Source organism: Rhinolophus ferrumequinum, chromosome 14 (genome assembly GCF_004115265.2).
Source record: "Rhinolophus ferrumequinum isolate MPI-CBG mRhiFer1 chromosome 14, mRhiFer1_v1.p, whole genome shotgun sequence".
NCBI lineage: Eukaryota > Metazoa > Chordata > Mammalia > Chiroptera > Rhinolophidae > Rhinolophus > Rhinolophus ferrumequinum.
Window position 1 is genome coordinate 28,582,832 of NC_046297.1, and position 15,621 is coordinate 28,598,452.

At 35.4% G+C, this 15,621-nt stretch overlaps 1 protein-coding gene across 1 annotated transcript; it reads right to left on the minus strand.

Annotated features, from left to right (window-relative positions):
- Nucleotides 1–276: 276 nt before the first annotated feature.
- Nucleotides 277–1,652, minus strand: LOC117033586 (protein SET-like). The gene has a single exon (XM_033125714.1). It carries the CDS (start codon nt 1,644–1,646, stop codon nt 777–779), a length of 870 nt encoding a protein of 289 aa, XP_032981605.1. The 5' UTR covers nt 1,647–1,652; the 3' UTR covers nt 277–776.
- Between the last annotated feature and the right edge of the window lie 13,969 nt (nt 1,653–15,621).

The following is a 15,621-nucleotide window of genomic DNA, read 5'->3' on the forward strand; positions in this document are numbered from 1 at the left end:
CAAAAAGAAAATTTAAAAATAAAGAGGAACAAAATTACAATAGAGGATGTCAATTCCGAATAAGATCCTACAGCTTCTGCTGATTCTCCCATCGAGTGGCAGGGCTCAAGTCATCATTAGGAGAAAATTTTATTTTAAAAGTGTCATCTTAAACTGCAAGGATGTCCGTTAAACATCACAATTAAACATGCCAAAGGAGAAGCCATGTTGTCAAAATGCCCACTTAACCCACGCAAACATCTCAAACCCACCCTTTGCTGACCTTCTATAACCCCATTTTTTTTTGTTTTTTTTTGTTTTTCTTTTTTTAAACAAGAGAAAGTAGACAGGTACATGTTGGTAAATGCTAACTGTCCATATTCACATAGAGACACAGTGTAATCTCTGAGCCCAATATACAGAGAAAGGAGGAAAAAAGCTAGAATTCTATGCACTACTACACAGGGGCCTAGCACCCTCCAGCTTCCAGCAGAGCTAAGGGAGCAGAAGGTTTTTCTTTTTTCCCACAGAGCACGGTGGTGTTGATTCCATAAAGTTTTTGTTGCGACAGGAAGGGATAAAAATGAATTTGGAACAGAAAGGGGCAGAGATTCTTTTCCCAATGTATTCTGCTGAAATTATTTCCCCCAAAATAAGGTGAGAACCATGGTGTAAAGGAGAGAAAAGAGACCTCAAAAACAGGGCGACTGAGCACAAGAGGAAAAAAAAAAAAAGACTGCAACTTGCTCCCAGGGACTGGAGAAAATTAAAAAAGGTTGAAATCCATCAATGTTCCATTAGTCATCTTCTCCTTCATCTTCCTCTCCTTCCTCCCCCTCATCATCATCTTCATCTTCTTCACCTTCATCCTCATCCCCTTCTTCATCAATATCTTCCAACTCTTCTTCTTCTTCATCATCATCATCATCTTCTTCTCCTTCCCCTTCTTCATCATCCATGTCAGGAACCAAGTAGTATTGTAGCGGATTTGGCCAAATATCATCTTTGATGACTTCTCCTAACTCGTCTGCACCTGCATCAGAATGGTCAGTAAACCAGGTAAAGAAGCTCTCTGGTTCCTCATGCTGTCTCTTCCTGCTGGCTTTATTCTGTGTTTGACTTGAACGTTTCATCAAATCCTTTCCAGATTTCCATTTGATTTCAGTGGACTTTGAAGATGGATCACCACTCTCATTCAGATGAAATTCTTTGGAGAGAACTTTATTTTCGAAGTAAGGATTTTCATCAAAATAAAAATCTGTTCTGTAACCTGATTTTATATCTTCAAATTCTGTCACTTCAACTCTTGTCAAATAATGCAGCGCTTCTTCATCTTCTTCCCCAAGCAGTGCAGACACTTGTGGATGGTTGACAAATGTTGTTACCCAAAAATTTGGGATTTTGGCGATCAATTCGGACCTCTTCTGAAAAAATGGTTGGCGGAGTTTGTTATATTTCTGTTCTACTTTCAAAATCTCCTCACTGGCTTGTTCATTAAGTCTGTCTATTTCATTTTGTAATTCATCAATATGTTCAATTGCTTCTTGCTGTTCTTTTTCTCCCTTCGGCAAGTCCAGAGAGGTCGATGTCTTCTCCGGCTTGGGGGCAGGAGGCAGTCTTGGTTTCTTCGTTTGAGGTGGGAGTGAAGACTGGCGTTTGGGGGCCATACTGTGAGGAAAGCCAGAGAACGAGAGCTCAACTCATTTTATGAGTACATTATTACACTGATTCCAACACCAAAGATCACAAGAAAAGAAAGTTATGGATCAATGTAGCTCATGAACATAAATATAAAAATCCTCAAAAAATATTAGCAAGCCTAATCTAGCAGTGCATGAATATAATCATACACTATGGCCAAGTGGAATTTATCCTAGATATACAAAACTGGTGCACCATTCCTTAATCAAACAATGTAATCTAGCATAACAATAAGATAAAAATGAAAGATTATATTATCATATCAGTTGATGAAGTCAAAGCATTTGACAAAATACAACACTCATTCAAGATCCCAAAAATTTAATAGAGGGGAATTACCTCAATTTGATAAAATGCATCTATGTAAAACCTGCAGTTAACATGATATTTAGTGGTGTAAAACTGAATAATTTTCCCTTAACAGTGGGAACAAGGCAAGGCTTTCCACTCTCACTAGTGGTTTACAATACAGAACTGAAAAATATAGACACTGCTATAGGAGAAAAAAATAAGTAAAAGTTAAAAAAAAAGGCATGCACATTGGAAAGAAAAAATTGTCCATATTTGCAGATAACATGACTATACACAGAGAAATCTCAAGGAATCTGCAAAAACAAACACTGCTAAAACTTCAGCAAGGTCACAGAATATCTACACATAAAAACAATTACATTTCTACATACCAACAATAAGCATGTGGAAAGCAAAATGAAAAACAAAACCATTTACAATTGCTCTGAGAAAATGAAATACTTAGGTATACTTAACAAAATATACACTTAATACTTAAGGAATAACACTTAACCACAAATATATAGTATCTGTGTGCTGGGAAATATAAAATGTTGATGAAAGAATTCTAAGACCTTAATAAATGCTCCTTCCCCAAATCATTCTTCTAAAATTCAGGACAATATATTCAAGTATGTATATCTATGTACTGATATATCTACCTGTTTTTGTGCCTAAACTCATATGTCCAAAATAAAATTTATGATCTTTCATAAACTTAATTATCTTCCATTGTTTTTAGTGGCAAAAAATAGTGGCAGCATTCAAACCTTGTATCATATTAAAGCCTGAGAAGATTTTTACACTTTGATTTCTGTAATCAGATGTCCAGTTACTAGGCCTTGTCAATTCTAAAATTCTAAAATCTGACCACTTGTCACCATTTCTATAAGTCCCAATCTCACCCAACAGTCTGCTATCTGGTTGACATACATCAAATGCTTTCTTCTCAAAGGCATTTACGTACCACTCAGAATGATCACTATAACAAGTAAATTGAACCATATCATTCTTCAGCTTACAATACAGATCATGCAATCACTTCCCATGTCCCAGGCTTCTTATTGTGACCAAAAATGTCTTTCCTAATATATTGCTTCATCTAAAAAAATCTCCCTTCCCACCACTCACCCATAACTTTTCTCAGAATAGTCTAGCCACAAGTATTTCCTTCAATTTTTAAATTTTGAAATATTTCCTTCAGTATACCCTTATCTATATGAACCTTTTTTCCATTTCCTTCCCTTTGTGAATAACACCAATTTTCCTTCAGTTTCTATACTAAATGTGTTTCCTCAGACTTCCCTTATTACTAAACCAGTTAAGATTTATTAATTAATGAACATTATTATATACTACATATTACACATTATATGTTAATTATATATATGTTATATATAATAACAACAATTTTACAGTGCTCAATACCATCATGCACTTTTTTACATAGTATGTATGAATGCACATTTATTTTATGTTCAACCTTTCCCACTGGACTATGCACTATAAATCCAATAGGGATAAGGATGATTTTGTCAATCCTCAAACCATGTGGTACTCAAAAACCATGTAATGAACAGAGTAATGATTGTATGATTATTTAAAACATGGCATATTATAGTATTCCAATTCTGAAAATTTACAACTCATTAATAATCGATAGTTAAAATTTTGTTTACTGTTATGAGCAACTACAACATTATATTTATAAAGATGTGTTTATATATAAACATGTAATATGAAAAAATATAATATTTATAATTTTACACAAAGGTATGTAAATATAATGAACTCATACATCATTTAAGCACATTAAATGAATATAAAGCTTAATTTTTATTAATTAATAATAATTTTTTCTTTCTTCTTTTTTCTAATTAAATTTATTGGAGTGACAATGGTTAGTAAAATTCCATAGGTTTCAAGTATACAATTCTACAATACATCATCTATATATCACATTGTATGCTCACCACCCAGAGTCAGTTCTTCTTCTATCCCCGTATATTTGACCCCTTTACACTCTTTCACCACTACCCCCCCTACCCTTTGGGTGACCACTAAACTGTTTTCTCTGTCTATATAAGTTTTTGTTTCTGTCTTTGTTAGTCTTATTCCTTTTGTTGCTTTCAGTTTTATATCCCACATATGAGTGAAGTCATATGGTTCTCAACTTTTTCTGTCTGACTTATTTCACTTAACATAATAATCTCAAGATCCATCGTGTTGTCAAAAATGACACTATTTTCTTTTCTTATGGCAGAGTAGTATTCCATTGTGTATATATACCACATCTTCTTTATCCAATCATCTATGGGAGAACACTTGTGTTGTTTCCATGTCTTGTCCACTGTAAATAATGCTGAAATGAACATTGGAGCACACATGTCTTCCAGAATAAATGTTTTCAGATTGGGTATCTTGGGTATCTTGGGTAGATACCCAAGAGAGGAATTGCTGGGTCATATGGTAATACTATTTTTAATTTTTTGAGGAATTTCCACACTGTCTTCCATAGCAGATGAGGTAATCTGCATTCCCACCAAGTTTCTTTTTCTCCACAGCCTCTCCAAACTTGTTACTATTTGTCTTGTTGATGATAGGCACTCTAACTGGTGGAAAGTGATATCTCATTGTGGTTTTCACTTGCATTTCTCTGGTGATAAGAGATATTGACCATCTTTCCATATGCCTATCGTACATTTGTATGTCCTGTTTGGAGAAATGTCTATACATGTCCTCTGCCCATTTTTTAATTGGATTGTTGTTTCTTTGTTGTTTGAGTTTCTTACATATATTGGATTAGCCCCTTATTGGAGGTGTTGTTGCAAAAATCTTCTTCCATTGGTTTGGTGGCCTCTTTATTTTGTCAATTGTTTCTTTTGCTCTACAGAAGCTTTTGAGTTTGATATAGTCCGATTCATTTACTTTACCTTTTACTTCCCTTGCCTTTGAAGTCAAATTCATAAAATCGTATTTGTACCCAAGGTCCATAAATTTAGTACCTATGATTTCTTCTATGCAGCTTATTGTTTCAGGCCTTATGTTTAGGTCTTTGATCCATTTTGAATGGATTTTGGTAATCTAAACATAGTAATCTACACATAGTAATCAAATTCCATTCTTTTGTTTGTGGCTTTCCAATTCTCCCAGCACCATTTATTGAAGAGGCTGACATTTCTCCATTGTATGTTTTTGGCTTCTTTGTTGAAAATTATCTGTCCATATTTATGTGAGTTTATGTCTAGATTCTCAATTGTATTCCACTGGTCTGTGTCTCTGTTTATCTGCCAGTGACATACTGTTCCAATTATTTTTGCCCTGTAATACAAGCTGAAGTCAGAAAGTGTGATATCTCCAGCATGTTTCTTTTTCCTTAGAATTGCTTTGGCTCTTTGGAGTCTTTTGTGGTTCCATACAAATTTGATGGTTTTTTGTTTTATTTCTGTAAAAAATGCCATTGGAATTTTGATTGGGATTGCATTAAATCTGTATAGTGCTTTGGGTAATACAGCCATGTTAACTATGTTGATTCTTCCAATCCATGATTTGGGGACGGAATCCTGGAGAGCAGTTTCCAGGCTCTCGGCCTCCTGTCGGGAGGTGCTAACTCGGGTAGTGAATGACCATCAACTGTGATTGGTTGGCCATCAGCTGTAACCAGTTAACCAATTGGCTACTGATGTAACTGCGGGGCTGCATTGATTGGTTGGTCGGTTGGCAGGCAGAGAAGTGAATGGCGGACTGCGGATTGTGTGGCTACTACTGCGTGTGTCTCGCCCAGCAGCCAGAGAGAATATAGTAGTATGACTCCCCTATCTATGGCTCCGTGGGTGTTCTTTTTTGGCCTAGCCATATCCTGCATTCTTATGTGGGGAGCGGGACCAGAGGCCTCGCAGGCCGCCCCGAATGACACATGAGCACAGAATGTCTCTCCATCTTTTTGTGTCTTCTTCATTTTCTCTTAAGAATGTCTTATAGTTTTCAGTATATATGTCTTTCACATCTTTGGTTAAGTTTATTCCTAGGTTTTTATTTTTTATTATTTGCAATTGCAAAAGGAGTTGTTTTTTTATTTCTTTTTCTGAGGTGTCGTTATTAGTGTATAGGAATGCAATGAACTCTTGTATGTTGATTACCTATTGGTTAATGATTTCTAACAGTTTTGTGATGGAATCTTTAGGGTTTTCTATATATAGTATCATGTCATCTGCAAAAAGTGACAATTTAACTTCTTCATTCCCAGTATGGATGTCTTTTATTTCTTTCTCTTGCCTGATTGTTCTGACTAGAACTTTCAATACTATGTTGAAAAGCAGAAGTGAAAGGGGACAGCCCTGTTGTGTTCCTGAATGTAGAGCCTGGCTTCAGTTATTTACCATTAAGTATGATATCACCCCAGTTAGAGTGGCTATCATCAACAAGACAAATAGTAACAAGTGTTGGAGAGGCTGTGGAGAAAAAGGAGCCCTCATACACTGTTGATGGGAATGCAGATTGGTGCAGTCACTGTGGAAGGCAGTGTGGAGGTTCCTCAAAAAATTACTAATAGAATTACCATATGACTCAGCAATCCCTCTCCTGGGTATCTACCCAAAAAATCTGAAAACATTTATCCATAAAGACAAGTGTGCTCCAATGTTAATTGCCACTTTATTTACGGTGGCCAAGATATGGAAACAACCAAAATGTCCTTCGATAGATGAATGGATGAAGAAGTTGTGGTATATACACACAATGGATACTATTCAGCAGTAAGAAAAGATGAAATAGGGTCATTTGTGGCACCATGGATGGATCTTGAGATTATAATGCTGAGCGAAATAAGTCAGACAGGAAAAGTAGAGAACCATATGATTTCACTGATATGTGGTATATAAACCAAAAACAACAAAAGAACAAGACAAACAAATGAGAAACAAAAACTCATAGACAGAGACAATAGTTTAGTGGTTACCAGAGGGTAAGAGGGGTAGATGAGGGTAAAGGGGATCAAATATATGGTGATGGAAGGAGAACTGACTCTGGGTGGTGAACACACAATGTGATTTATAGATGATGTAATACAGAATTGTGTACCTGAAATCTATGTAATTTACTAACAATTGTCATCCCAATAAACTTTAGTTAAAGAAAAGTATGATATTAGCTGAGGGTTTGTCATATATGACCTTTAGTGTGTTATTTTCCTTCTATACCCATTTTATTAAGTGTTTTAATCATAAATGGATGTTGTGTCTTATCAAACACTTTTTCTGCATCTATTGATATAATCATATGATATTTGTCCTTTATTTTATTTATGTGGTGTATCACATTGATCAATTTGCATATGTTGAACCTGGGATGAACCTCATTTGGTTGTGATGTATAATTTGTTAAATGCATTGTGGCATTTGTTTCTTAGAATTTTGTTTAGAATTTTTGCATCTGTATTCATCAAAGATATTGGTCTGTAATTTTATGTTTTTGCTTTATCCTTACCAGGATTTGGCATCAGGGCGACATTGGCCTCATAAAATCACTTAGGGAGTATTTTCTCTTCTTTAATTTTTTGGAAGAGTTTGAGGAGGACAAGTGTTAGATCCTCTTTGAATATTTGGTAGAATTCACTAGTGAAGCCATCTGGTCTCGAACTTTTGCTTTTGGGAAGGTTTCCGGTGATTGATTCAATTTCCTTACTGTTGATCGGTCTATTTAGATTTTCCAATTCTTTGTGATTCAGCTTAGGAAGGCTATATGTTTCTAAGTACATGTCCACTTCTTCTAGGTTATTGAATTTGGTGGCATATAGACTTTCATAGTATTCTTCGATGATCCTTTGTATTTCTGTGGCATTCGTGATAACGTCTCCTCTTCCACTTCTGAGTTTATTTTTGTCTTTTCTCTTTTTTGTAGTGTGTCAAGCCAAGGATTTGTCGATTTTATTAATGTTTTCAAAGAACCACCTCTTTTTGCATTAATTTTTTCTACATTCTTTTGTTCTCTATTTCATTTACTTCTACTCTGATTTTTATCATATTTTTCCTTCTGCTGATTTTGGGTTTCATTTGTTTTTGTTTTTCTTGTTCTCTAACTGGAGGCTATTTATCTGGGATTTTCCTTTTTTCTTGAGGTGGGCCTATAATGATATAAATTTCCCTCTTAAAACTGCTTTCGTTGCATCCCAAACATGTTGGTAGAATGCATTTTCATTCTCATTTGTTTCTATGTATCTTTTGATCTCCCCTTTATTTCTTCTCTGACCCAGTCATCTTTAAAAGTATGTTTTTTGTTAATCTCCACATACCTGTGGTTTTTCCTGCTTTCTTTTTGCAGTTGATATCCAATTTCAAAGCCTTGTGATCAGAGAATATGCTTGGTATGATTTCAATCTTCTTAAATTTGCTGAGGCTGATTTTATGTGCCAATATATGGTCTATTTTTGAGAATGTTCCATGTACACTAGCAAAGAATGTATAGTCTGATGTTCTAGGATGAAGTGCTCCATAAATGTCAATTATTGTGACGGGCCAGCCGCCACAAATCGAACAGTACCTGAATGGGGGAGTGGGAATGAAAAAAGACACTCACACATGTAATGATGCGATCGATCGGAATCCAGTGATGCTGAAGCACCGCGTTTACTTTTCTTCACCAATTTATACCATCCGTGTACGTGCAGCTTAACAATCACGAGTGTGCATTACCTCATTGAGCGTAAATTTTTAACTTCTACATAGAAACTACAAAATCACTGAAACTTCCCCAAAGTCATTTTCTCATGACAAAACCCACCAATTACCCTGATAATCATCAGTCCTCTGTGTCCGGGAACCGGCCACTCCCACCTCATTCCTCAGCAGCTTGTAAGCACCCTCCAAGTGCAGGCAGAGACAATGCCTTAGGAGCTAAAACAAGTTAACCATAAACTGAGCCAGTCTGCAAGGCTTCAGAATAACAAGAAATTATGGCTCCCCACAAATTATGTCCATTTCATCTAATGTGTCACTTAGGGCTACTATTTCTTTCTTTATTTTCTGTTTGGATGATCTATCTGTAGCTGTCAATAATGTATTTAGGTCCCCTACTATAATTGTGTTTTGGTCCATTTCCCCCTTTATTTCTGTTAGTAGTTGCTTTGTATATTTTCGTGCTCCCTGAATGGGGGCAAAATATTGATGACCGTTATGTCTTCTTGTTGTATAGTCACCTTTATCATTATGTTTTGTCCATTTTTGTTTTTTGTGGCTTTTTTACCCTGAAGTCTATTTCATCTCACATTAGTATGGATACATGTGTTTTTCTCTGAATACCGTTTGCTTGGAGTGACAATTTCCAAAATTCACTTTGAGTCTATATTTGTCCTCGTAGCTGAGATGTGTCTTTTAGAGGCAGCATATTGTTGGATTTAGTTTTTTGATTGATTTGATCAAAAGGCTACTTTGTGCCTTTTTATTGGTGAGTTCAGTCCATTTACATTTAGGGTGATTATTGATATATAAGGATTTCCTATCTTTCTATCTTTTGTTTTCTGGTAAGACTGTCTCCATTTTTTCTTTGCCTTTTTGTTGTTGCCTATTATTTCTGTGTAGTGCTATTCTATGGTTTTTCCCTCTGTTTCTTCTCCTATTATGTTATATAATTCAGTTCTGGATTTTTTTTTTTTTGAGTGGTAACCATTAAGTTTATGTAAAAGAATCTTTCATATTTAGAGTATTCCATTTTTTTCAGCATGCTTACTTTCTCCATTCCCTTGTGCAGGTTCAGACCTTTACTCTCTCCCCTTTTATGTTTTTGTTGTCATAAATTATTCCTATTTATGCTGTCAGTTGATTTCTGTGGTGCAGTACCAAGTTGTATTTTTCCCTCTTTTTTTAAAAAGTTTTTTTTTTTTTTCTTCTTTACCCTGTTTAAGGGTACAGTGCCTTATTTCATTTATGGGTTGCCATTTCCTGCTTCTGTCTGTCTGTTTGTAATAGTACTCATGGTTTTTTATTCTTTTTCTTTTTCATATTGAATAGCTTCCTTCAGTATTTCTTGTAATACAGGTTGTGTGGTAGAAAATTCCCTCAGCTTCGTTATTTCTGGAAAGGTCTTTATTCCTCCTTCATATTTAAAGGATACCTTTGCTGGATATGTTATCTTGGCTCACAATTTCTTTCAATAGTTTGAATTTGTGAGTCTGATTTGTAGAGTTTCTGCGAAAAAAATGTGATGATAATCTAAGATACTTTCCTTTGTAGGTTACCATCTTCTTGTCCCTGGGTGCATTGAGGATTCGTTTTTTGTCATTAATTTTTGACAGATTCAATACAATGAACCTTGGAGAAGACCTGTTGAGATTGAAGTAACTAGGTATTCTATTTGCTTCTGGGATTTGAGGATCCAGTTCTTCCCATAAGTTTGGGAAGTTCTCGTCAACTATTTGTTTGAATATACTCTCTGCTCTCTTCACACTTTCTTCTTCTTATGTGCTCATTATGCTTATAATGCTCTTTCTGATTTAGTCAGAATGTTTCATTTCTTTTAACTCACAAGTCTCTCTCTTCTTCAACCTATGTCATTTCCAGATTTCTATTTTGAATGTCACTGATTTTTTTCCTCCATCTGGTTTTCTCTGTTTCCTAAATGGCTGTTTCATTCTTCATATTTTTTATTGAGTTCTTAATCTCCAGAAATTCTGTTTTGTTCTTTTTATAAATTTCAATATCTTTGGCAAAAATGTTCATTTTGTTCTTTGATTGTGTTTCTGAGTTCATTAAGCTGTCTGTTTGTGTTTTCTTGCATCTCGTTGATTTTTTTAAAAAATGCAATCTTGAATTTTCTGTCATTTAAGTCACACCCTTCAATGTCTTTAAGTTCATTTTCTGGATGCTTTCCATTTTCTTTCTGAGCTGTCTTGTTACCTTGGTTATTCATGGCAATTAATGAATTACTGTTTCTCTTTCTAGGCATGGACAGGAATGGGTACTACAACAGGTTGCTAGGAAGAGGTCTTTATTTTCTTTTCTAGTATCTGTTGGTAGAATATTTTATTTTCTTTCAGACTTCAGACATTTATTCTCACTAAGGCTGTAGTGTTATATTTTCTCTGCACTGTTCTGGCATCTCACACAATGCAGGGATTCCCTGGAAGATGGTCTTCTCATTTGTGAGCAAGTGGCCTGGGTCTCAAGGCACTGTCTCCATTGAGGAAGAAGAGAGCGTCTGAAATTTCAAAGATCTTTCTGCACAAGATTCAGTGTGTTTCAGTGGCGCTCTTTATCCCTGAAGGGATTTACCCAGAGGGCAGGGACAGGGGTGGAGTGTTATGAGAGGTGGCTCTGAGCAATGGCAGCAACCACTGGCACAGCCAGTTTTGCACCCAAGACTCTTTCTTTTCACTGGAACTAGTTGTGCTACAAGTCCATGGCTGCAGGCTGCAGTTCTCAAAACTGCTAATATTCTATTCTTTTGATCTGACACTGCTACTGTTCCGCTTCTGGCACTGGGCAGCTCGGGGTGGGGCAAGGTCTGGGAGGGTGGGGAAGGGGCAGCTAGGTTCCATGCCTATGCCTTCCATCCTCTGCTTGGCAGTGAGGGCTTATCATCCTTCTTCTCTCAGTCTTACTTTGAGTCTCTGCTATGAGGCAAGATTGTTGGCCATAAGGGAAGCACTAGCAGTCTGAAATATTCCCTGTCCCACAACTGTTTTAGAATGCAGAGAGCTTGGAGCTCTGAGCTCCGGTCTGTGTCTTGCGCCTGCGAGGTCTGCCTTTCTGCACTGTCCCCTTTCCTCTTCCCCTGCTCACCAAATTTGCCCACGTTTAGATCCTTTCACTTGCATGTCTCTTAGTCTTGCCTATCTGGTGCACAGGGAGTCCTTTGTGGAATTATAGTTGTTCAACTTGTTGTAAATTCCAGGGGAGATTTCAAGACACTCACTTCATCCCCTCATTTCTATGACGCCCTCCATCGATATCTGTGATGAACTTTTAGCCACTACACAATAAATGTATTGGAACATCCTCCTTCCTCACCTGATCTGGCTCCCCCTGACTTCTTTCTTTACCAAAAGGTAAAGGAAACATTGAAAGGAAGACATTTTGATGGCATTCAGGATATCAAGAATAATATGACAACAGCTTTGATGGCCATTCCAGAAAAAGAGTTGGAAAATTGCTTTGAAGGGTGGACAAGGTGCCGGCATCAGTGCATAGCTTTTTCCAAGGGGAGTACTTTGAAGGTGACCATAGTGATATTCAGCAATGATGTGTGTAGCACTTTTTCTAGGATAAGTTCACAAACTTAATTGTCCGAACTCCATATATAGCGTGCCAAATGGGTACTGGACTTATCAGTGGGATTACTTCATAAAGTATGCAGATGCCTGACTATTTTGCTATACCCCTGAAACTGAAGTAGGATAATATTGAATATAACTATATATAAATATATATATATATATATATATATATATATATATATATATACACACACACACATATGTATACACACACACACACACACACACACACAGAGAGAGGGTGCAAAACAAATGTATATATATTATAAGAAAAAACTGTATTAAAATTATGCTGATTGTAATCACTTTGAGCACCTCTTGTAATTGCAGATGTCAAACATAACTTGTATTCATCTTTTGTTATCAGTATACATTTTCACAATTTTAATACAGTTTTTTTCCTTTCTTATAATGTGTATACATTTTTTTGGCACCCTTTGTATGTACAGTCATGGGATATAAAGCAGAGCATAAGGAATATAACCAATGGTGTTGTAACAGCTATATACAATGTCAGAGGCTATTACATTGGGAAAGTTATCACTTTGTGAGGGGTGTAAATGTCTAAGCATTATATTGCTTTGTACAGCTGAAACTAATAAAAGAAAAATCAGATGCAATTAAGAAAAAAAAGGAGGAATCTATTGACAGTCCCTATACCATAAATCTTCCAATAAACAGTACAAAAGATAGAAAGCTGAAGACCTTTATTAAAAGTAGAACAATTACAAGTAACATAGCAAGTGCAAAGTGATATAGTCATCTATAAACAAGTGAATAGATAAACAAAATGTGGTATATACATATAATGGAAGGTTATTCAAACCTTGAGAGCAGTATGCCATGTAAAATAAGCCAGGTGCAAAAGGACACGTATTGTGTGATTTTACTTATATGACGTATCTGTAGCATTCAGATGTATAGTGACAGAAAGCAGAATGGTGGCTGCCAGAGGCTGGGAAAAGGGGAGAATAGGGAGTTATTTAGTGGGTTGAGTTTCAGTTTGGGAAGACGAAAATGTTCTAGAAATAAATAGTGCTGATGGTTGCACAACATTTTAAATATATTTAATGTGATTGAATTGGACACGTAAAGTGATTAAAAGAGCAAAATTTATGTTATGTATATTTTAATACAGTAAAACAATTTAAAAATGAAGAAATTAATATACCACTTTTTATATTGTAATTAACATTATGAAGATTTACAAGTTATAAATAAAGGGTGGATAAAAATTTATTTTATTGAAAAATATTTTGGATAAAACCAATTTAAACTGTATTAATAGTTGTGTCTAAACTAGGATTCATTTTTAAAATTATAAATATGTATACATTCATTTAAACATATTTCATCACAGAATAAAATGGATCATATACTTGTGGGCAGTATATTTTATTAAGGCATCTAAATGTTTTGTCAAGTTATAACTATTTTTGGAAAATACATGTTTTCTATGTTAAATTATTATGTAATATTAAAATTAAGATAAAAACAAAAACAAAACAAAGCCTCCCATGCTGACCTTATTCATAATTATCCATTTGCCCTAGGAGCAATCCCTCAATAAGTTGTTGAGTTGTAACTTTAAAACTAGAATTTAATGTCTATAAAAGGCTTCAAGTTTGCAATCAACTAAGTAAAGTCAAACTAAATTTACAGTGTTGTGTTTTTTCTAACTGTTTTTCTTATATTCACCTTTGGATACATGCCATACATATATATGGAATGTGTGAGTGTGTGCGTAATACATCTATATTATACACACATGCACACATATGTGACCAAATATTGGATTACTCTTTCAAATGTCATCTTGTAAAAACATAATAATAGGAAAAAAATCCTCAAGAAAATGACACACACAAAAAAATAAATAATTATGCCATGAAAATATCTTATTGCTACTTATATATCCAGTCAAATAGAAAATTTAAGTTTCTAGCTTGTCTACTGCAACAAGGAAAATACTCCAGTATTCCCTTGTATTTTCTTACATTTCTGAGATTGTTTTACATTTAAGTTCAGATCTTGAGCCAGTAAGATATGAGTAGACGAGATGTGTGTTTTTTTCAGAATAAGGGCATTTGAAGTGGAAGTAAGTACACATGCACTCTGTTTTAGATCTGCAGAGTTGGAACCAAAATACTTTCAGATGAATGGTTTGTAGGAAAAAAGTAAAGGACCACTGTCGCTGACTCATGTTAGTTTGTAATCTGAATAAAAAATAAACCTTTGTTATCATAAGCCATTGCAATTCTGAGTTTTATTTATTATTGCAACATAACCTGGCCTAATCTGACAAATATGGTTACTCACAGTGATAAAGCTGGGATTATCCTTTCCTTGTTTTATAGGTTTTGCTCTTTTGAAAGTTGGAGAAAAATAGCTTTCCCATAATTAATTCTTTTACAAATTACATTGTTATTACATTAAGAAAATATCTCTACTTAAAGTTAAATTAAGCAATTCTGATTTATTAAATCTCTGTATGAGAATCTATTTTGTTTATTCATTCAATTAAGACCACTTGCTCCATAATAACTAAATATGTGGTAAAAATTTCACATAATATTAAGAGTGCATAAGACTGGGTTCCAAGATGGTGGAATAGATAAACACTGTGCCTGTCTCCTCCAACGACCACATTAAAATTACAACTAAATTATAGAACAGTCAATCTGAAGACCCATCTGAAGTCTAGCTGAAAAGAAGCCCAATAACTAAGGACATAAAGAAGCCACAATGAGACTTGTAGGAGGGACACTGAGTGGGCTGCCCCACACTTCTGTGTGGTGATTGAGAATTGAGAGGGATATCTCAGCTGCAGAGGTCTCCTTAGGAGTGAGGGCAGAAGCTCCACCCTAGGATCCCCAACCTGGAGTACTGGTGCAGGAAGAGGAGCCCCCTAAATATCTGGCTGTGAAAAACAGTGGTGAGTCCAAAGGTCCAGGAAAGACAGAAGGTTGAAGGAAATCCAGATGTCCTCTTAAAGAGCTTAGTGAAGATGAAGGCACTCGCAGGCACTCACCCTAGGCTCTGGCAGAGGAACAGTAACTTGAGAGGTGTCAGACATATGCAGAGAGAGAATTCATTCTGTGGCTTCAAGGTGAAGACTTTAATTACAGTTGCCATTTTCTGTGTGTAGAATTTTCCATATGCAATTCTTCTCATATATACTCCAAAAATCTGAAAACATTTATCTGTATAGATATTTGTGCTCTGATGTTCATTGTAGCTTGATTTACGGTGGCCAAAACATGGAAACAACCAAAGTGTCCTTCCATAGAATTTTGTATGAAGAAGGTGTGTATACACAATGGAGTACTACTCTGCCATAAAAAAAAAAAAAAAAAAGAAAAAGAAATAGTGCCATTTGCGAC